This window comes from Cinclus cinclus, chromosome 3, assembly GCF_963662255.1.
Source record: "Cinclus cinclus chromosome 3, bCinCin1.1, whole genome shotgun sequence".
Lineage (NCBI taxonomy): Eukaryota > Metazoa > Chordata > Aves > Passeriformes > Cinclidae > Cinclus > Cinclus cinclus.
This window is the reverse complement of record NC_085048.1, coordinates 68,409,576-68,433,308: the sequence shown is the minus strand read 5'-3', so window position 1 is coordinate 68,433,308 and position 23,733 is coordinate 68,409,576. Positions and strand designations below refer to the sequence as shown.

Here is a 23,733-nt window from a genome sequence, read left to right as displayed (position 1 = left end):
TAGGAAAATGCACACAATCAGCAGTTTCAGTTCTAATTAGATTTCGTGTTGCCTTTTAGCAAGTAAGCCTGTATTCTTTGAGAATGAGTTTTAATATGAATGTGGAAGAAACGAGAGGCAACTGACCCCTGAACAGTTGGATTCCAATGATAGGCCTAAAAGAAAATTCTTAGTTTTTTATACATCATGAATTGCAGAAATCTTAGTGATCTGTTAGCCGTACCTTGGAGATTAAGGTATGTAGGGATATATATATATGTTTGTGTGTACAACCCAATGGTGGAGCCTCCAGTTATCTCAGATTAAATAAGATGAATTTTATCTTGGGTGAAATTCAGTAAGAAAGTAATTGAAAAGCATCAATATTAATGATGTTATCTAAAAAATAAGTAAGAGGTGTGGTGGTGCGTTCTCCTTGCCTCTTTCCAGGCTGCAGTGTGAGAAATGCTTGTTCATGACAACAGGATGACAGCTACTGTCATCAATTTAAATTACAGAAATGAGAGCTATTTAATCTTTATCATCTTTAAAAATATATTACTATTTTTAACATGCACAGGAGATGAAAAATAATCCATGGAAAATCACTTAATTTTTAATGTTTAATGGACCAAAGGCTACTTTTAGTTATGCCAGTGTAAGCCAGTTGGAATTGGAGCTCTCCCAGTGTAAGAGAACAGAATATCTGTAAATTTACCTCTCAAAAAGGTGGCTCACAAAGGTGATCTTTATAATGGCAAATTTAGCTGTGCCAGCTTCTTTTTCTTGTATTGCACACTAATTAGCAATACATAATATTTCTTATTTAGAGAGTATTTTCATGTGCTCCATCTGAGAAACCTGTATTACTTTACATTGTAAATGAGAGAATTTGCCAGAGATGACAGTGGGATTCCAAAGCAGTTACATCCAAAGATTTGACTTCGTCATGGTATCGGATGTGCCTGTAGCATAAGAGGACGAATTTTAAATATCTGTGAGAAAGCAGAGTGCAGTTTATGATCGTAGCTCTGCAGTACCTGCGTTTGTAAACGCTGCTCGTACACGTCGGGCCACCCGCAAATGCACCTTAAGCAGTAATGGAGACCGCCTTTCTCTGTCGAAGGCAGTGACTGAAGCTCGCAAATGTCCTCAAGAACAGGAGAGCGAGCACTTGATTTCATATTGCTGCAGTAGCTCACTTTTAGATCCGGACTAGCATACTTGACGAGCGGTATGTGCGCCCCGTGCCCGTGGTCTCGGCTGAACACGGCATTTTCACTCAGGGGAGCACCTCCCGCACGGAGGATTTACCCGACGTATCCGCGGGAGCGCGGTATTCCCCGCTGGGAAGTGCGGGCTCCCGGCGGACTCGCTTTCTACCTCGGCGGGCGTCGCGCCCGGGACGGCCACGGGTGGGACCGACCTGCCCGGCTCCTTCGCTGCCGGGAGCGCCCTACCTGCGGCGGGGCGGCGCAGGAAGGGGGCGGCGCGGCGGGGCGGCGGTTCCGGGCACGTCGCGTTCCTCGCCCCGGGACCCGCCGCGCCCCATGGCCGCTCCGCAGGACCCGCTGCCCCCAGGTGAGGCCGGCGCCGCGGGGAGCCGGGCGGGCGGGAGGGGGTGCCCGGAGGGGCCCGCGGGGGTCCGGGACGGGCGATGCGCGGGGTGCGGCCCGCGGCGCTCATCCCGGGCCGGGCAGACCCGGGGCCGCGGCTCCTGGGAGCCAGGTGAGGAGTGTAGTCTCGGCCGGGCTGGAAAGAGTTTTTAAGTTGCTCCCTTCCCCCTCCGCCCTCGCTAGTAAAGTACGGTAATAATTTATCATGCGCTCTGCTGATGTGATTTAGTCTAACTTGTCTTGTCAAGCCTGCTCCAGTATTTAGCGTCTAAGTTAGTTTGCGGTAGTTTAACAGCATGTTCAAAATAACTTTTTAAAAGACGTTTTCTTAGCCTAGAGCTCGCGTGGCTGCGAAGTCCGCACGCATTAACTTACATAGTAATGGTAATGGTACAAATGACTTTTAAGCACCTCACCTGTAGTGTGCCAGCATCACAGATTTTGCCATACCTGTCTGCTCAGACAGGGACAAAGTTTTGAATAGTTAACAGTAAGCAAGAATGCGCAAGTGCCAATGAACTTGGGCTTTTCAGGGTACTGAGTATTCTTGTATAATTTGCCATATCTTCTCCTCCTATTCAACTCTGAAATTAATGCGCCCCTAGTCAAAGCAACATTTTTTATTTGGGTTCAGTCGAAGAGTTCATCTCTATGAGCAACATTAGTTTTAGAACGATTACTTGTTTGAGTTGTGCTAAGTTAAACTATTAATGTGTATGCCCGGCCTTGGTGTGAAAAAGATCTTGGTGAATGGTTGAACTATGTAACTGTAGCCGATCTTAGGTGCTTCACTCACTACTAATGATGTTAAGACACTAGTGCAGAGAAAAAAACCGTAACAGAGGGGAATACTGTCTCTGCTACCTGGTGCTTTGTGACCCCCCTTCCTGCTTAAAGATCAAAATGCTGAGGTCTGTAAAACTCGCTTTCAGATTTCTTTCCAATGCAAGGGTGAAAAGCAGCAAAACTGCAGTGGTAGGTGCAGAGCACTACATCCCCATTATAGTAGCAGCATTAAACAGAGAGAAAAGGTGGGCGTTGGTACAAGTCTGCTGCTCTTCTTGCAGACTGGTCATACTGGGTCAGCCCTGGGAGGGCTGTGGCAGCTGCTGAGCAGAATGCAGGCACTGCGTGGCAGAAATGAACCTCAGGAGCAACCACTGAACGTGATTTGTCTGTCTGAGTCCATGTGCACATGCTGATTTATGTCCATCTGAGTCAACTCACTTGTGGCTCCCAGCAGAAATGTGGGGAAGTAAATGTGGTCCAGTGTCTGTATCCTGTCGGGGCGAGTATGGTGGTAGTGATTTTGTGAGGGATCCCAGGTAATGTTGTTATGAAGCTGTCTGTCAAAGGAACCATGAAATCAGTCAGTCAGATGATCCCCGCAGTTCCTGTTGGCCTTTCAGCATGCAAAACTGAGATAATCACAGAACTTTCCTCCCTACTGCTTAGTGCACCTGTGTCCAGCTCTATGACATGAGCTGTGGAATGCTGGGGCAGATGCATGTGGGGAAGAGCGAAAGGACATTCAAATTGCCTTATTCACAATGAAATACTAGGTCTGTGGTTTCCAGAGTGGTCAACAAGACCCTGGTGAATTATCTGCAGCCCAATATGTGGAGTCTTTAATCTTAGGTACAAATATTCATACACATACATCCCACTTATAAAAAAACTGGGGACTTGGTAGTGCTCTGCAACCTAAACAAAACAATGGAAATTACTATTTTTCATAAAGAACTATTAAATAAAGGGATGCAGTTGAGGTATAGGAAATGAAATACAGTTTTAAATACTTTTCAGGGTGGATGCTAAGCAAGAAAGATGCAAATTCCCATGATTGTGTTTATGTATGAGACCTAGAAAACAGGAATGAGAGGTACCCCATCACCCTTGTACCCTATCACCTCTTGTAGAGAAACCCTTGGGTCTGTCAAGTCCTTGTTTCAAATGCCTGTATTCTTGGAGCTTCTCCATTTTTTTCAGTACTTCCCTCTGGATTGTGGAAAGTAAGTTACCAGTGGCAAAATATACCATGCTGGTGTCATAGACATGTAACAGAGAATAAAGGACAGAGCCCTTACCATAGCTACAGTAGTCAGTGAGGTTCACCAAGGCATGGACCTTCTATGAGGTCTGCCTTCTTCTTCCTCAAGGCTCCTCTTACATGGGAAAAAGAAAGTTCTGGGGGTTGTTTTGTTTGTTTGGCTAGTTGCTTTGTTTTTGATTGTTTATTTTTAAAAATTCATCTAGGAATCTGTGAGGAGGAGCTGAAAGTCCTCCAAAATAAACCAACAGTAAGGTACATGTTTGCCACTGGCTTTGAGTGGAAAAACAGTGAGACTAGGGATGCCTGGGCTGGCCTTCTTCCCTAGAGCCTTTCTTTGGCCTCCTTGTTTTACAGCTTTCCTTTACTGGGCTTTTTTGCCCAGTTTCTCTGCAGCTTTCCACTGCAGTTTCCACTAGGAGCCTCTGTTTTTGGCCCTACCCTCAAGCAGTGTTTTATGGCAGTTTGCTGTATTTTCCCATGTTCCAGTGACTCTCAGCCTCTCTACATTTAGAGTTTGTGCTGACTGTTGGTATCAGGGCAGGTTTTATCCAGAACATTTTGTAAATACCGTGTTTCTGGGGCAGGGATTTAGTATTTACCAAAAAATACACATGACAAGAACATGGGGGGGGTTTCATTTGTTTGTTTGTTTTCCTCTTCTGCATATGGCTTCCTAATTTGCAGTGTGAACAATGCTCAACTGCAATTTCATAGGCCCCTGCCCTTTTAAAACATTCAGTGTGCTCAGCCTTTGCCATATACCTCTCTGATCACGTGCCACCGGCCTGGACAATGCCTGGGGATTTCCTGGCGGCTCTGGCTTTACCTGGAATCTCAGGGACACCCAGGAACTGCTGCTGGTGGTGTGCCTTACAGAAGCAGGAGGGTGAACAACTCTGTCCCACTGCTGCTACCTTTTTTATTTTCAGTTTATTGTGATCTATTGCATTTGTTAGTGCTTCAGCTTGTTCTGTTGTATTGAGTGGATTTGTAGGAGTGGATCCCCAAATAAGCAACTATGCTAAATTTGAGCTGGTTGAAATGGTGTCTGTGTAACCTCTGTTTTGAGGCTCAGTGTTTATATGTGCTTTGCATTTAATTTCTGTGACTGTTCTAAATCTACTGATTTTTATATTCCAAAGAAGGTAATCGCCGAATACTGATTACAATCATGTCTTGCTGTTTGCAGCTGAAAACTTAATGTGTACTTGCAGTAAATGACTTTAAGAGTAAGAGCGACAAGAATTAAGATCTTACCACATAATTTAAACTATTTTTCAAATTTTGAAAACATTTATACTTATCAGCAGAAGAGGTTGCTGAAAAATATGGCAGGATGATGTTAAATTACAGGAGTAGTTCTGTGAATCCGGACTTCTGTGTGAGATTTGTTTCAGATTCTCTGTGCACTTGTGGTCAGTATCCCACTAGTATTTGTCAATTTAGCCATTGATGCAGAGGGGTTAACATTTCATGAGTCACCTGTAGGTACTTTGAAGATGTATTTTTTTTTTCTTGATATCAATATAGTTGAATTTTACTGTTCTCTTGTATACAAATAATTAGTATTTTGCTCCAATATTTTTTAAATTAGTATTTTCAATTTTCTATTGTAATCTGGTGTTCATGGTAGTATTAATTTTTGTTGTAGTGGGTATGTTCATTTCCTGTTTGAATCATTTTTTTGAGAAAAAAATGGAATGCTGTCAATAGGAGAACAGAACTTAGCTTTTAGAAAATTTACTGAATTTTATTATTTATTGCTGACATGTTTTGTGGTTTTTTTTTTCACTGAGGAGTTTAGGATTTTAATTGAAGTCTATCTGTTGTTAGGTTAGAGCTGGTTATCCTTATTACATGTAGTTTCTCATCTCTGTGCTAATAGTTCCGATGTTTTCCAGTTTGTCATTTTTCCTTGTGGAAATATGACATAATGCATGTAATGGCTGCATAGTTGTGTTTTATCTTGGTCAGACAAAAAAGCAAAATATGAATTGGCAGAAATACTTTGATTATGCAGTGATAAAGTTTTCTCTTTTCCAGCAGATCATGCAGCAAAAGAGCCAGTGGAGGATACGGATCCAAGCACTCTTTCCTTAACAATGGTATGTGCTTCTGGTCTAGTGCAGTCGAAATCATTATAGCTCTCTATGGTTATGTAATGCCACAGTGAGAAAAAACATTCAAGGATGCTAACTCAAACTGTGAGTTTATATACAAGATTTTGCTTATCTGTATGACTGCACAGGCAAACTTTAATTTACTAACCTGTGCAGTAAAAGTGTAAGTAAAAATGCCAACAGATGCATCAGCTGAACTGGATGGTATTATCAGCTGAGCTGTCCATGGGATAACCTCCAAAGGCTGTGGCAGTGCCATCCCTTTAATTTAAAAAAGCCCCAACAACTGAGAAAAAAATTGGTGCTGACGTTCTTCTCTCTACACAGTTTGGACGGATTAAAAAATCCACCTAGGGCTTAAAATTTCAACAGTACTAAGCTGTTACTACTTCCTGTAGCTGATTTGAAGTCATGGAAGGGTAGGATCCGGGAGCGGCGGTGCCTTAGGCCGGCCCGGCTGAGCCTCGGGAGGGACCGAGCCGCGCCCTCTGGTGCTCGTGTGGTGCTCGCTGGCACACGAGCACCGCTTGTGTCGGGATCTCAAACATCCCAGCCTCCTGCTGAGGTGGGAGTAAAAGTAATACGAAATTCTGGGAAAACCTTTTAAAACTCGGCTTTCTGTAAAAGGCACACCTACTTTCATGTATGGGTGAGGGCCATAGGGAAGGAGGTAAATTTCAGATGTAATAGTAAGTTATGTCATGCCTGGGAATCAGTAGCTTTCTCCTTAAACTCAGTAATAATAGTTTCCTATTGCATCTTAATCAGCTATGTAAGTTTAGAGCAGAAGGGGAAATTATTTCTTTTTCTTTCAATGCAGTAACATTTTATTAAAAGCTTAATCTGCTAAAAGAGAATTTGCAGTTATGTCTGTTCCTTGTGGTATGCATTACCTTTTCAGGATTATCTTTCAGTACAAAATTTCTTTCCTAAACTTTTTCTTTCCTTTTTCTCTAAAAATAGCTTTAAAATACAGTAGCAAAGCAGCAATCTCTGTTACTTCATGTGCTAATCAGTAGGGTTAGTAACATCTCAGTTCCCAAGAAATAGTGTTGATGTGTCTGATGGTGAACAGATCAACTAGTAGCAACTTGAGAGGTACAGCTATAATTATGCACTTATGAAAGTACATAAAGAAAGAGTACATAAATACTCTTTCCCCAGCACAATTACACTCAAAATAGCAAACATCTGTGTTTCTTGCCTTTTTTTGACAGACTGAAAAATATCCTGTCCAAGACACAGGAGTACCTAAAGGTAAGTATTGTGAATTCTGTCTATTCAGATATCATTGATCTGTGCTGCCATCTGCAATAAAACCAGTGCTGTTACACAACAGATTGAACTATTAATACTTTTTGTTAGATATTTATGTTTTAAATGTAATGCCCTCTTTACTTTCAAGGTTAGTTTGGTGGTTATATCTAACTTTTGCAATCTCCTTCCCAAGATTAGTTTTGATCTAAAAGTAACTCTAAAACTATCATCAGAAGACCTGGGTTCTCGATCTGAAAGGCAAATACAGTGGTGCCATTGAAACATAGAGTTCAGACAACAGATGGTAGAGACACCATAATGTTAGATGGTGACTTTGTAGGGACTACCAGTGCCTTGATGATGTTAGAAATACAGTCAAGAAATACCTTTCAGGTCTTTTGCCTCTGACTGCATTCCCAACCTTATAACGAGTCAACTCTTCATGCCATCTTTTACCTTCAGCAGGTGTTAATACCATCTACTGGGGAATCTACTGTTAGGTCCACTCTGCACAAGTTCCTGCCTCTCTTTGCTGAAAATGGAGTGAGGGAGTGCAGGTTCTGAAGAAAAAGACATGGATTACAGTGTGAATATCCTCCTTATATTTCCTTGACGTGTGGGGTGGGTTTTTTGCTGTCATCCCAGGCTCCGCCATTGAATTTTGTCCAGGGCAGGGGCTTGGTTGAAGAGCACCCTATAGATAGTGTGTTCTCCATCCTGTGTTGCACAGCAGATCTGCAGTGGGACTGACACAAGAAACCAGGCTTGTCACAGTGGAAACTTCTAAGGAGTGGGAGCAGTGTACCACTGGAGTTAAAGAAAAGTTGGAGATTATTCTGGGGCTTGAGAAAGACAGAAGAAATGAGTATTCTTCAGAAGTGCTGCTCAACAGGGAAGAATAATGTGAGATGAAGACTATTTGAAGTCATAAGCTAGTTTCTGTTTATTTGCAGGCAGGTGGTTTGGTCCTTTGGTCCTTCAGAATTGTTTATCAGCACCAAACCAATGACACTAGAACATTCTTTTCCATGTCCACTTCTTTTTATTTCACCTCTGACATTACATCCTCCTCAAAATTAATTAGATAAATTCCTAAATTACAAAATTTTCAGGGTTTGAAATTCAAAATTGCATATTCTAAATGCACCTCATTTAAGAAGGAAAGCTAACGTGTAAGTACAAAGGTCAGCACTTTCTGTAAAAAGGAAGAGCTCTTGATTTATATTTAGTTTTAATTTTTGCTTCTACTAAGTGTAAAAAGATGTAATTACTAATATAGCTTTCCCCTTTGAAGTTGAATGTGATACAAATACCTATTAGTATTTTGTTAATTTCTATGAGTTTAATTCTTTCTCTGAGAATAGCTTTTTGTAGTTATTTCTATTAAAAATATAAACTTAGAAGTATGAGTCTGTCAACTAAAAAATTGTAACAGATGTGCCGCTCTGATTCTGTGTATCACACAATTATGTTTGTTTCAGATTTCATGTTTGAACAGATGAATACATTGGCGACACTGTTGCTTTCATTGGTCAGATAATTAATTGGCCATTTTGGAGCCATAGCTTATTGAAGTTCTTGGCACCCTTTACTGATAATGAAGTAAAATGGAGTTGAGGGGGCACTTTATATTGTAGAGGTTGCCTTAGTGTTTATCATGATTTGATAGAAATTCTATTTCCACTCAAATATAGAACAAATTTCACACATATTATTTCCACAGTTTTGTTGCCCATGCTCTGTATTTTCAGACAGACTTTGTTTTCTTTTGGGTTTTTTTTTTTTTTGTTATTGTCTCTGGACCTACAGTGATAAAGAATAATGATGATCCTCTACTAAATATTGACATTACTGGGGATGAAATATCTTTCAACAGTCTTATAAAACCAGAAGAATTTGAGAATAATGTTTTTTAATTTTCTTTTTCTTGCAAGTATAAGGATGAATTCTTTGATTCAGATCAAGTTCTTGAGTGAGTTAAGAAAATATTGCTTCTTTCTGTTATGTAATGATTCATAAAGATAATAGAGGTTCTTCAACCAGATCTTGCCACTAAACAAACAACAAAAGGAAACATACCAGGGCTACAAATGTAGTCACCCCCATGGAGTGTTCTTGGGTGTAAAAACGTGTAGAATATACCCCTTTTTAAGCTTGTGTTAATGGTTGGTCTGCACCTGGTTCAGGGGAATTATGAAAGTAGTTTGATGAGGAGGACCTTACTAATCATGCAGAGTGAAATTTGTCCATTTGCACAAGGTTCACAAAGGGTTTGTGTGTCCTTTGTATCCCATTCTGAGGGCTGAAGTGATGCTTGAAAGGTTAATAGAGTTTGTGCTGTACTAGGGAATGCTGTGCTTTTCAGTGGACTCCCAGGGCTGTTGATAAACACACTTTGAAATTGATTATTTCAGTGCTTCAGCAAATTCCTGTGTAGTAGAAATCAGTAGAATGAGTCCAGTTCACAAAGGGGCAGAATAAAAGGTAAATATTTAAGCAGTACTTATTTTAACAGTCATTTTGTGTGTGATGAGAAAAGCAAAACAAAAATTAGAGCGATTTGTGACATCTTCAGCCTACTTGGTTTTATTGGTTCAGTTAATATTCTGTAGTCAGCTTTCTGAAAGAGCAACATTACTCTTGCTTTAAAAACAGTGCAATGTTTGTTTAGAAAACAGCTGCTACTCTAATCTCTGCAAGATTATATTTCTTCTCACAGTCATGCTCCGCATGATTGTACAGACTCTGCTGATTTAACATTTTTGATTTTTAATCTAGCAATTCACAGTGTTTGATCATGATATGGAGTTAAATTTTGTATGTTAGACATCTATACTATAATTTATGTTTGTAGTCTTACTATTGAAATCTGTGTGTGAATGGAAGATCAGTATTTCACACTCTTTGCCTTAGATGAGGAATACCTAACAGATCAAGTTACTTTGGAAATTGCATCTGTGAACATCAAGACCCTTACATCAGATTCTGGCCTAATCCAACAGGTAAGAAAAATGATACTTGAATGTGAACTAAGTTACTGCTGTTAATTAAGTACATTAACAAATAAGTATATTTTCAGACTATATCTGGAGAGCACAAAATTATTCAGTAAAACAGACCAGAAATTTGCTTTCTTTTCAAGAGTTCAGTGAAGGGAGCTTTTGTGGAGAAGAGCAACAAAAGAGATTATTTTATCATTAACATGTACTTTTTAGTTTAAATAGGTTTTGATCGATGTATAGATGTTCTGAAGAAGAGCCACCAAAGAGTTAAAGCTTTGTCATGCATGCATCTTCTAGTGAAAACATTACCTGTTGAAAATAAAGCCAGGCAGAGAAGAAGTGAAGAAGTAAGGAATCCTATATTTTGCCCTTAGGAAGGCATTAGAATGTTTTGCTTTGATTTTGGGACACTGCTTTTCCCATAGTTGAAACACTGTCCAATTTTTGTGAAATCTTACATTGCCGTAGGAAGGGCAATGCTGAGTGACTCCCATGCTCCATGGTTATCATCTTTCAAGTGAATGTTATTTTCTGAATTTCAAATTGATTCTCTTTGGGTTGAGCAGAAAACTTGGAGAAGAGAAATGAATGAGCATTATCCAGCAAGAAGAAGAATTAAAAGGAGTTCCTAATGCCAGAGTCCCAGCTGAATTCCATCAGAAACAAACATGGGTTTGGTATGCATTTCACAGATGATGGAGGTAACTGTTCCTTCCCATCATCAAGAAGAGAGCATTTATTGGCTTCTTAGAATCACTATAAAGATAATTCAGTGTATTAGGGTGGTTCCACAGAACTGGAAAACTTTCTGCTTACCTTCAGACTGTACATAAGTTTATGGCTTTGATTAGACCACCTTGTGGGCAAAAAATATTCTTGCTGAATGCCTTCATTTCCCTGGCAGTAAAACTACATTTTCTTATTGCAATTACATTACAAGAAAATGATCTTGAATAAATCTGAGTGCATCTGACTTGATAAATTGGATAATGACTGATCAGTAAAAATATGAATTTTGTAAACAGATGTATGGCACAGGTAAGTATTGCTGCTTTTCTTTGTACTTTTTGCAGTACTACCCACTCTTATCTTTTATGCCTCATAAGGCATGTATAATGACATAAGGGCACTTGGACACTGGCTTTCACAATAAGGTTTGAACTTTAAGGAATTGATAAAGTCTGGGAAATGAAGGTCAGGACAGCAGTTAAGTGAACAGTATATATATTTTTTTGTTTGTTTGTTTGCTTTTTTTTTTTTGTTTGCTTATTTTTTATCTCTGACAAGGCTGAGCTGTCCTGGGAAGTTCCTCATTCTCCCCAAGGAGTTACCCTAATGGGAATTTGCTCCTTGAGGCTCAGTAGTAACATACTGCCTTTTAAAGGAATCTGTGGGAGTGGAGACAATTACTATAATCAGAAACTTCAGATTTAATTTTTTTTTTAAATTTGGGTGCTCACACGTTGCCATGAAGGCTGAGTTTGTTTTTAAAAAAGTGCTGTCCAGATAAAGTTATCACTGTAGAAAAGTAAACTAGTAGAAGATAATGGTAGGGCTTATCCACTTGCAATTGGCATGGACAGTATAAGATCTCTCTTGAGCAGAGAGCAGACATTTTGATGTTGCATGCGTGGTCTTGCAGTTTTTGGGAGTAAAGAAATACTGAAAACAGTATGCAAATTTTTCCTTTCTTAACAAAGTCTGTAAATATTTTGGAGAGATTTCACCTTCTTTATAATTAGATTATGAACGTATGCAAGTTCACCACAGCAACTGAAACTGCATGTATTCTATTTTTAGTGGATTTCTTAGTAAAGAAGGCTAGCAGGTAGGACTAGAGTATCATATTACACTAAATTGTTATCCATATATTGACTTTTGTTTGTATGCACAACCTGCAAAATTAAGAAGCCTGCTGTTACAGTTTTGGAAGAATGACACAATACAAAAAGATCAACAGTACTTCATTGCAGCTATCTAAGGGGAAAATCCCCTTCTACTTTCATCTTTAAATCCTCAACAGAAGAAAGCTATTTCACCTGGCTCCACACCTGCATAGTTAGAGTAAGGGCAGCTGCAGTTTCCCCCCAGTTCTACAATCAAGGGGCTGTCCTTCCAGTTTTTAGAGGTTGCTAAGTAGTAGAATTTAAATGTTACAACGTGTGCTACAGTCTCGGGCTGCTAAGCAATCTCATTCTGTTTAATTAGCAGACGAAACACCATTGAGGGAATGTTATCTTCAAATAGGAGGAGGGTTAGATATGAGCCACAAAACTGTTCATGTCCACCTGTTGTCCATAAAAGCTTCCTGTGTGCATAAAGAAGTTTGTAAAAAAAAAAAAGTTCTCCACTTTGCCTAGATCAACAAAACAGTCCCTTACTGCTGCTTGCTACAGGCAAAATTCTTGGGTTTTACATTGCAAAACATTTTAAAAATCTTTTTAATCAAACCATATGAATTGTTAAATAACTGTCAGGTGTTTAAGAGGGTTAGTCAAAAGATGCAGTGCTGTACCATATCATTAATAAAGATGCTGTTGCTCAGTCCATGCAACACCAACAGGGCAGTTTTATGAGCCAAAATGTGGAAATGCTGCCTGAAAAGACTGCAGAGTGTTAGCAGTTCCTCAGAACTAAATGTGTTTTCCCTGTCTGAATTTACAAGTAGCTTGGGACTCTTCTAAGTAATCTCCTGCTGGTTGTAAATTATTCAAATACTTATTCTGGTGTTCAATTACATTGTTTTAATTTGACTTTATATTTGTTTTCTGCTTTGTAGCCAGAAGACAAAGACACACAAAACCATACTGATAAATCACTTTCAGGTAATATGTCAGCTTTATTGTTCTCCATATTTTATACCTAGGTTTTATTTGAAAGTGTTTTTTTAAAAACTGATATTTGTCATAACAAAGAACTGCCTAGATAATTAGTGCTTATGGAGCTCATTTCATTACCAGTGTCATTTACAGCTTCCCCTTTGTTCTAAGAGGATGGTGATCAATGATGCAGACCATACAAAATATGCAAGTTGGGCTTTCCAAATACATTTAGTGCCCCTGCCTTTGGAAGTGATGTGTAAATAGCTGTCAATAGAGAGCAGAACCTGGCAGTAGGCTGTGAGTGCATAACATCATTGTGTGAGATCTGCTTGGGAGGGGTGTGTGTGTATGATATACAGTTCTCTTAGTCTAACAGTAAGAAACTGAGAGTTTCCTATTAGTAAAGAAGCTTGTCCTATCAGGTAGCATTAGGATCATGCAATTAGTTGGGTGGTGGTTGTCAGCATCTAACACAGGGGCACCTTAGAAAATTAGGATTCTTTATGATGCCTTTGATAGTCTTCCAGATGGTAAAGCACAAAAAGAATGTTAGCTCAGTTTTGTTTACTTGTATCTGTGCCCTTTTACAGAGGTGTTTTCTTTACCCCTTCTTCCCTGTTTCTATTGGAGGACAAAACCTACCCTGGCAACCCTGCCAGAGTAAATAAGATGAAATTCAGATAGGGTGCTCTCCTGGCCTCTAAGCTCAGACAGAAATTTGATTGTATTCATTTTGCCTTGTTTGTATAAGTAAAGGTTGGTATGAATGAAGCAAGAAAGCTTTGTCTCACTTCAGCAAGAATTTATGGTGCACAAGAAGAACAGAAGAGTTAACATACATATTCCTGTGGAGAACAGCTGCAAGGCCTGTGGAATACCTGTGAGCTAAGATGTCACCAGAAATATTTTCCTTTAAGAAGGAAATATTAATCTAAGCATTTGTATGATGTTATGTGTCTGCAGCAGTGTTGTTGCTGCACGTCCAAACTTGTTGAAAACTTCAGAAGTTGTCTTTGGCCTGCTAAAAAAGCAATCTGATGAGCAGTGTTGCAAAACTAGCAATAGCCTATTCTTTCTTTAAAAATAAAATACAGCATGCATGCAGATATTATATTCTGGAATTTTCACACAATTTGACAATACTGATACTGACTGTGGTGTGTAGGAGATTTCCAAATGGCAATATTCAGTATTTGATGCAGATTTTAGAGCATATCGCCACCTCTTTCCAGCAACTTAGTATTTTTGTTTTTCTTGCACATGGAGGAGTATGTACTTTATTCCTTTTCATTATGTACATTTAAAATAGGCTTTGTTAGTAAAATAGGGATTTTTTTATTGCAAGAGTCTTTACAAAGCAAAGGAACATATCTACTTTTTCATTGTGTGAAAATACTGGATGTTAGTTGTGTTTGGATCTGTCAGCAGAGATTCTCCTGGTGCATGTATTTCATGTTGTTATAAAGGCAGCAAATCAGAAATGGAAAACCTTTTCCTTCATTCTACAACACATGTACACAAGATGCATGGATTGCATACATAATCCTGTTGGTGATGTAAGTGGGCGTTATGGCAGATTCAAGGAAATGACATTGTTCCAAAAGCAAAAAGAGGACTATTCTAGCTCACACAATGCATTGCATCCTATGTCTTTTCTATAAAAGTATAAATATGTTACTTTCAAAATTACTGCCTTCCGATTAAAGCTCTTTTGATTGGAGTGTAGTGAAGAGTGAAGTTTTAGAAAGCTAATTTCATGAGTGCTTCATGAGGAGAGGCATTGCATATCACTGTTCCAACTTTTTCAGAAGCAATTCAAAGTAACATTATACTTCTCAACCCTTTATGCTTTTAACTTTTTGTTCCTGGTGATACCACAGCAATAGATCCTAATTTCTTTCCATGTAATGGTTTTCACTGCAGATCTCAAGAAAACCTGCAAGGAAAATGTCACCTGCTCCTTGTGCTTATTCCGTGCACCAACCATCAGTGACATGCTCAATGATGAGGACTTGTTGTACACAGTGAGGCTAAAGCTGGATCCCTGCCATCCAACAGTGAAAAACTGGAGAAATTTAGCAAGCAAGTGGGGGATGACTTATGATGAATTGTGTTTCCTTGAACAAAAGCCCCAAAGTCCCACCTTGGAATTCTTGCTACGGAATAGTGACCGGACTGTGGAGCAGCTGATTGATCTCTGTAAATTTTATAAGAGAATTGATGTTGTTAAAGTGCTGCTGAAATGGGTGGAGGAGGAATGGCCCAAGAGAGGGAACAGAACTTATCAGAATGACTTCTAGGTCAGAGAAAGTTGTTAGTCTGTATGTGTTAAATGCTAGCTACCACTAAACTTTGGAAGTTTCCCTTGCAAGAGAGGGAAAGCCTGTACTGAGGGTTTGTGTACTGTGTAATCTTTATCTACTGTATACAAAAATATAAGCTTTATGCCCTCAGGGTTGCAAAGATAACCTTCCAAAAGTGGTTGGAATCATCCAGGGTGTGTTCTTGAGTCTGCAAATACCTTCAGTTTCTTTGCTGCTGTTCACAGCCTTCCTAAACAGAAGAGAATTGAAAAGGCCAGATCACTTGTTTTACTGCAGCAGTTGTAAACCATATCAGTTGTGTGCTGTTGCTATTGGGAAAGTCACAGTTAGAAGGCAAGCCTCTTGGCCTTACCGGTAGCTCTTCCACAATTTTGTATGTTCTACCTAGTACAAGATGAGGTGGACTATTTTTCTTCATTTTTAGTTGTTTTATAAGCTTTGTGACACTGTTTTTGGCACAGGAACACCTCAGTGTTTGAGGCAACAATTTGGATCTGAATGTTACAATTAACTGAATATTCAGCATCACATTTGAGCAAATTAAGTCTTTTATGAACATGAGTAGACATTAAACAATAACAGATGTTAAACAAAATAATTACTCACATGCTGCTACATTATAGGCCATATATTTACTCTAAGAAGAAATCATGCAATTCAGAGAGACTTCTCAACCCATAACCTTTAGGGGCCAAAAGAACCAATTAAAAGGCTCTATGCTTAAAATTACTTTCCAAAAGTTTAAAGACAGTGTACACTTGGAGTGCATGTATCAAATCCCTCACTTTGCAGTGTGAGATGATGGCACCACAGAGTATTTTTAGTATTGACTGTAACTTCCCTTTTAACAGGCTGTGGTTTTCTTCATGGTCCTGTGGGTTGGCCTGCTTTCTGTCCCACACCAAGGCAGTTGCAGTCTTGTGCGAAACTAGCACTATACATTGATTAAAGGCACTCTAATGGAAAATGAACAACTGAATTCACCTACAGCCTAGGTGGATGGTTATTAAAGCACTTAAAGTGGTTTAGACTGGTGTTTTTAAAAAGTATTTTCATAGTCTGAATTAGACTGTTTACATTTTATATGTTTCAGAATTGGCCTTTTTCCTACCATTCTTCTGACAGCTCAGACAATGTAGTATGTACATAGGTGTATATACCAAAGCACTGGTCAAGATGTGGGGGAAAACTAGATTGGGGTGCAGGTTGATACACTGTTTACTTTTCTCGAGTAGAAATAAGAATTAGTGGCAAAGCTGAGGGAAGTCTAATGCTGTATGCAGAGTTTCTTACTGTAAGAGATTGAAAAGGGACCTCTAATAATACTTTATTGTAGATACTGAGTGATATGGTTACTGAAGAGTTAGAAGTAAAGACTAACATTTTCAGTGTCAGGTACTTGTTCAGGGCTGACATAAAATTAACTTTTAGTGACTTCATAAGCTGAAAGTCTTGTTTCAGGGTAAAGAAATTTACCTAAATTTGAGGTTTGAATTTTTAACTTTTTTAGAAAAGACTAGAATTTGTAATGAATTTTTTTAACCATTCCTCAAAAAAGCTGCTACTCTTTAGACTTCTAGTTTTCTAGCTGTATTTTAAGGAGGAAATTTTACTGCTCTGTCTTGTTGGGGCTGCGGTTCAAGTGTTTAATGGTTCTCTTCTAAGAGTGGGGGTTTCCCAACAGATGTCTGTCAGCTTCTAACTTTTGCAAATAATCTTCTGTCTTGAGTTAGATGCTCTAGATCAGCTTTGGGGACTGTTGCTGCTGCTTTCAGTTCCTATAGAGGTGTACACTGCTGATGTGCAAATAGCTCTTAATGCAGCTTGTCCAATGTAATTCCCATGCAGTGGGCTGACTGTACACATGATTTAGGATCATATATCTGTGTGTACGTTGTTTTTCTGGATGGTGAGTGCTGGCATGTATGCACACAGCTTTTCCCTCCCATAACATACCACAGTATATCTGTGTGGTAAATATGCTGTGCTTTGGTAGATCCAGACCAGCTAGGAGCTGGAATCCTCACCTAAGAATCAGAATGGGAATAAAAAATTATGCAGTAACATTCCTGAATCAACATGTTCAAGTGAAATCTACCCCTTTTCCTGATTTCTGGGTAAAACTTACAAAATTTTGAAGAAACTGTTGTTTTGTGAAGATGAGTTTGATCCCTTGAAGCTCTTTAAAAGTCAATGTCAGATGCAAGAGTTCATGTTGAATGGAAATAAAGCTGCTTCTGAGAGCTCATAGGTGGATTCTGTATAAATTCATCTCTGAAGGTTGAAAATGTTAGCCTTAAACTTCACCATACACTGGATTACTCATTACTATACTTGAAATACTTTTTCTCCTCCTTTTATGGCATAAATGGAGATATACACACTCTCTTTTTAGTTTTGTATCTGTTTGCAAAATATTGGTTCTGAGTGTTCAATTTATTCTTATGTCTTCTGTTATAATGTGTACTATTTTTAGATGAAATATAGTTGTCAATGTTTGACTTTATTGTATCTGTTTTTATTACAGGTAGGAAATCAGCTCTTCTGCTCACCAGTCAACTTGGAATTGCTGAACTGTCAATTAGTTGTTCTGTGTAAAAAATACCTTATGCATTAAATTAATGGTGCCTTAAAGCACTTAAATTTCAACACATACTGTTGTTGAAGAAAGGAAGATGCATTTTTAAAATCTTTTCCATATGAAAAACGAGTTAATTTTGATAAGATGATGAACAGAAATATTTATCTAGAAACTTGTAGCTAAGTTACTGACTAAGAGAGGTATGAAACCTGTATGGGGTGAACTTTTCCTGAATTAATAACCAGTCTGATACTGGACACCAAAAAGGCTCTTAGTTTTGTTCCATTATATCCTTTTCCTATTCCTGTATAAGACCTGCTCTCCTTTCAGGGATTTCCAGTTTTTTTGCCTGCTGTCTCTGTGCCTGCAGGATGATCACTGGCCTTTGCCACTCATTTTAGCTTCCATGAAGCTGGCCAAACCACTGTATTATTTAATTTCAAACTTATCTAAGATAAAATGAGCTTAACAGCTGTTCTTCAATGACAAAGTTATAGTGCTGTGCTCCAGGAGAACCTAGTTTTCCTGTGCAGACAACTATGGGAATCCACAGCAAAATGATGACAGGGTCCAGTTGCCATATTCTCTGCCTGCACTTCCCTTGGATCTGTGGAGAGGAATGCAGGATGGGTTTGGGATTGTCCTTTGGAACCTACCATAAAGGATAGGTGTACTCAGCATGGTCCCAGATGCTTGCTTCGAAATAACTTGTACAGAAACTGTAAACCACAGGTTCTTCCTGAATCAGTACTGAAAAATGGAGAGCTGCAGTTTGGCCTGGCCAGTGCTTTGTGCAAGAGACTGCATATTTTTCACTATCTCAAAAGGCCCCCCATGGTTCCAAGTCAAGCTGTCAACAAGAGGAAAGAAATGTAAATTGTGCCTTATGGTTCTTTAAGATAGGGTAGCACTCTTGACTTGTGGCCAGACATAGCTGGAAATTATTTGTCAAACAGCAGAATTGTTTAAGCAAGGTCAAAGAAAATGCATTTAGAATAACTTAGAGAGCAGCCTACTTGTGTAATTTTTGCAGCAGATCATGTTCTTCTGTCCATGAAGGCAAAGCAATTAGTTATTCATAACTACTTTCAGTATATCTTATACATTTTAAATTTTGACTCAGTTTTGGACAGACGGGCAGAGCACCATTAAATGAGGATGTGAGCTTGTTGCCTGTTTTGACAGATAAGTGCTTTTCCTAGTCCCTGAGTTCAGCTAGTCTTGGTTCCATGGCTATGGTCAGTTGGCTTGAAGTGGATAGGGAAGGTATGGATCTACTGGTCAGACAGGCTGAATATCAGCAGCACTAAAAGAACTTACTTTGAGAAGTGCAATCTGTAGTATTTGCCTGTATTTTGGCCAAGGTCTGGGACTGACTCCATCTCACAAGAAACTGAAGGCAAAGAGAAGTTGACAGCCTTGGGAAAGGGTTCCTGTACCCTCTGTTAAGGGTAGAGGGGCAATTAACAGCTGAGAATACTTACTAGCTTGATATCTGTATTTTGCCTTTGTAAAAGAGTGATTCTTGATTTCAAAGGCAGGTCATTTGAGGAAAGGTATATTTGTTATTGTGGTAATGAGAGTTGCCTGAAATACTTAAATGAGAAAGAGCAGCGCAAGTAATTCAGATAGTAAATGTGTTCTGTGTATCTATGTACAGTAAGGGATGGATACACAACTTTACACATTTGTGTGAAAATGCTTTTTCTTTTTGATAATGAGTTTGCTTCAAAATTACCCAGTATTTAATTTGGGAATGTTTTTTGTCTCAAAAAATAACTGAATTTTCATGTTGTTGATGACATAAAAAATAATTTACATAACTAAAAAGTTCCTTAACACAAAGAGCTAGCATAAGAAAGGGGCACCCAAATCCTTACAGTAGTAAAAATATCTTGAGACTAAGCTGGGAATTTATATTTGTCTTTTCACCCAATATATGTGAGCTTCTCCTACTTCATTCACAATCCCATGAACAGTTTTTTGTTTTGTTTTGTTTTGTTTTTTATGTTTTTTGGTCCTTATTTACTTTTCCTTCTGCTTTCTCTGAACTGAGAAGTTCACTATCTCAAAGGTCTATTAAAGCCTGATCCTCTCTAACCATCAGGAAACACCTACCATCTCGTGGTGAGAGGTGATACTACAGCCCTTGCACTTCTCCCTTGAAAATGCAGGAGAGCTGAGGGCAGATGAGCTCATCTGTAACTGCAGGGACTCACCAGGGATATCAAAGAGCAACTGCAATGAGGATGATGAAGGTGTGAAGGTGGAGTTCTAGGTAACTTGGGTTTGGTCACAGTTTGGGGAACATCACACAGTCTTTACCTTTGCAGATGTGTGATAGTTTTTTAGGTAGGTTTTATTTTTTGTTTATTTTTTTAGATAGGTTTTTATCTCCCTGGGTAGGCAGGGTCTGAATCACTATGTGCAGATTGTGGCTCAACTGCCTGGAGGTGGAGGTGAGGTGGGCTGTGCAGACAGGGCAAGCACAGACACAGCTTTGCTCTTCTATCTATTGCAACACAAATGAAGCAGTGATCCTGACTGCTTCAAGAAACCTAGAGCGTCACTGATGTAAGAAAGAAGGGGTGAATATGTTTTAAGGGTTATATGGCCTATAATTGGCTTTCAAAAGATCTAGTAACTTATTTTTTGTCCTTTGGCCCTCCTACCTATTCTGTATCTTGTTTGCTCTTATGCTTCTCTTCAACATTTTGCTTTAGAAAGCAGGCATTGCAACAAAAAATAGAATACTTGTTAGTTCCTGAAGCAGTTGAAGCATTTTAAGCTTTTGAATCCATAAGCCCATTTTAAAAAATTGTGACACTTTTTGTTTCTTGTAATTTGTAAGCTTTAAACTGAAAACTAGAAGAGCTGAATGATCACTGAAGCTAAAAAGTGATAAAGAAGAGTTATGGAGGACCACTGACTAACTTGCAGCTAAGTAAAAGCTGAACCAGCGGGGCTGTCAACTGAAATTTTAATGTTGGTGTACCAAGAGATGGTGACTCATGTCCTTTTTGAGTCTAAAGCATTTCAAAGAAACTACAAGAATAATTTCCATTAGAAAATGCTGTAATGCACAAACAGCTCCACTAAAACTACAGAAGACACAGTGAAGTCCTTAAGCACAAAGTGTATGCTGAACAGTCCAATGTGCTAGAGGCTTTACCCCTGTGGCCTGTAGTATTGTATAAACTAGGGGAAAATAGTTATCCTGTTACAACAACAATGCAAAAAATCAGCTGGGAGTAACTTCCATGGGCAGGTTTCTTAACGGAGACTAGTGTTTATTTGTGTCGAGTCTAGGGAATTCTGTTATTAATGGAAATTTTATAATTGGAACTGTGCCTAAAATACCAGGCCAAATAAGTGTGACTAGATATAATTTTTACCTTGACTTTGGACCATGACTTGCCACCCTGAGAAGCATGGGTTACAGGCTTGGCTTCAAGGACAGGACAGGCAGGTAAAATTTCTTAGGGGTAACAGGGTCCTCGATGACATGCCACCTCATGGCCAAGAACAGCTGCTATATTTGCTTCAGCTGAAATTGGCTGCATCTGTCTTGACAAAGCATTTATATTTTTCCAGCAAGCAAAATTCTGCTGGAACATGAGAAGTCCCTGCTGACAGGATTACACATAGTCCCAGCAATGGTTGAATGCACATCAAATTTAGAAGAAAATGACTGAATTAGGACTTGGACTGTGGAAATAAGGAAAGACTTTGTTATTTGCTTTCAGGACTGCCATTAGTAAATGGTGCTAAAATTAGCAGTCATAAGAAATCAGCAGGAGAGTGACAGTCTATGAACAAAGCAACAGCACTGTTGTACAAAGCTGCTGAAGCTGTAACCCAACTGACTCATTGTCAGTACTGCATTAGGTTTGAGAGCTGAAATAGGGACTTTCCTATTTCAAAAATTTCATAAACTGCCTATGACTCAGCCCAAAATCATGTTATTCAAACAGCTGTTCTCCTTCAGTAAGGAACTGGTGCATAATTCAAATCACTGTATTTCCTTTGGATTATTTCTTCCCAAAAGTAGGAGAGCCCTGAGCAAGAAGTAGTAAAGTAGTAAAACTTTATTTTTTGTGGTTCTAGAAACACTTTCGCTTATTGCTCTTCCTTTCAGCATCATATTTTTTTATTCCAGTCTTTCAGCATATTTTCTGTCTTTGCTGTTTGACCTGAACTTTCAAACCTGCTTTGAGGTTGCAGTCTAATACTGACAATTGAGTGTATTTCATGTACTTGTGTCAGTCTGGTTTTAATAAAGTGTTCTACTCTTTCAACTACAGTGCCTGGGAAAATAGGTTCAAAGAAAAACTAAGTGGTAGGTCAGGCTCTGGACCTTTTACTTGTTCTCTTATTAAGTACTGCTGTGGAATTATGTAGAACAGTTGAATAGCAGGCTTTTTGCTAGCACTTGACTACACACAATAGTCATCAGTCCTCTCTCACAGCCATGCATGATTCTAAGGTACTTTTCCCCAGTCAATCTGCTTTACTGCTCTTTTATCTGAGTATCTAATTTCTGCAGTTCTCCTCAAAAGAAGTGTTATCATACCTTTCTGTGAATGAACCCTTCAAATCTTACATAGCTCAGCTGAGGTACCCATTAAAGCAGCAATCCTACAAATATCAGCAGAAATCTAGCAAGTAGCTATGTGAGTCTTTTATATTGCACTCTTTATTTTTGTCCTCATCTTTTCCCCATCCAGCGTATTAATGGGGGAACCTGATGCAGTGCTTCTCTGAGCAGATTGTTGTTATACAACATGAGCCATAAAACTGCAAGGAACTTCATTGACCTTCCTGCTTACTAGACCGAAACTGCCAAAATCGTTCTTAGTGGGGCCTGCAAGGGAACAGGAGGATGGAAGCATGGCCTTGGGGTGGTGGTTTTAAGATTGGGTTGAGTATGAGATTTCCAGATTTCAGAAATACAAAGGTCCTGGGACAGGGAATGACCCAGTGTAAGCTTTGAAACTGTGAAACTGTGTTTGGTCTGGTCACAGAGATGACCACAGTCATCGTGGGTCACTGGAGAGCCTGAAGAATTGAGCGGAGAGAAACCTAATGAGGTTCAACAAGAGCAAGTGCAGTGTCCTGCACCTGGGGAGGAATAAGCCCAAGTACCAGCACAGGCTGGGGGCTGATCTGCTAGAGAGCAGCTTGGCAGAGAAGGACCTGGGAGTGTTGGTGGGTGAAAGCTGACCACGAGCTGGCAGTGCCCTCGCAGCCAGGAGGGTCTGTGGTATCCTGAGGTACACTGGGAAGAGTGTGGCCAGCAGGCTGAGAGAGGTGATCCTGCCCCTACTCTGCCCTACAGAGGCCACATTTGGAGTGCTGTGTCCAGTTCTGGGCTCCTCAGGACCGGAGAGAAAAGGAGCTCCTGGAGAGGAGCTCATCACAAAGATGATTTGGGGTCTGGAGTATCTCTAATGAGAAGAGACTGTGGGAGCAGGGCCTGCTTAGTCTGGAGAAGGCTGAGAGGGCATTTCATTAATGCACAGAAATATCTCAAAGGTGTGTTCAAGAGGATTTCAGTTTTCACTGATGCCAGTGACAGGGTGAGGAGCAATGGCCATAAACTAAACCACAAGCAGAGCACTGGAACAGGCTGCCCAGGGAGGTCGTGGAGCAGCCTCCCTATGTGGAGACCTTCTAAACCCATCCGGACGCATTCCTGTGTCACCTGCTCGAGGTGACCCTGCCTTGGCAAGGGGGTGGCACCTGATCGCCAGAGGGCTGCAGAGGACCTAACAATTCTGTGACTCCGTGTGCGCTGTGCCTTGTCAGGAGACGGGGCTGCGCTGTAACACGGGACCTTCAGAGGAAGCATAACACACACTGGAAGCGCACGGTTCACAGGCTAGGGAGCGCAATTCCCCGACAAGGAGCAAGCCCAGCCCCAGGCCACCACGGCGCCGCCTCAGCCCAACCCCGCCGGCCGAAGGAGAACGCGCCTGC

The 23,733-nt window shown here is 39.8% G+C and overlaps 1 protein-coding gene across 1 annotated transcript; it reads left to right on the top strand.

Moving 5' to 3' along the window:
- Positions 1-1,529: 1,529 nt before the first annotated feature.
- Positions 1,530-15,149, top strand: EDARADD (EDAR associated via death domain). Its single transcript, XM_062489001.1, has 6 exons — positions 1,530-1,560; positions 5,692-5,753; positions 6,986-7,025; positions 9,939-10,027; positions 12,807-12,852; positions 14,773-15,149. The coding sequence occupies exons 1-6, from the start codon at positions 1,530-1,532 to the stop codon at positions 15,147-15,149; spliced, it is 645 nt and encodes a 214-aa protein (XP_062344985.1).
- The last annotated feature ends 8,584 nt before the right edge of the window (positions 15,150-23,733 follow it).

What these genes read in the sequence shown, in the direction of transcription:
- EDARADD (XM_062489001.1), top strand. Translation starts at nt 1,530, where the DNA reads ATGGCCGCTCCGCAGGACCCGCTGCCCCCAG. An exon ending in ATTCTGGCCTAATCCAACAG is followed by an intron (nt 10,028 to 12,806) that starts GTAAGAAAAATG and finishes TCTGCTTTGTAG; the next exon opens with CCAGAAGACAAAGACACACA. An exon ending in TACTGATAAATCACTTTCAG is followed by an intron (nt 12,853 to 14,772) that starts GTAATATGTCAG and finishes TTTTCACTGCAG; the next exon opens with ATCTCAAGAAAACCTGCAAG.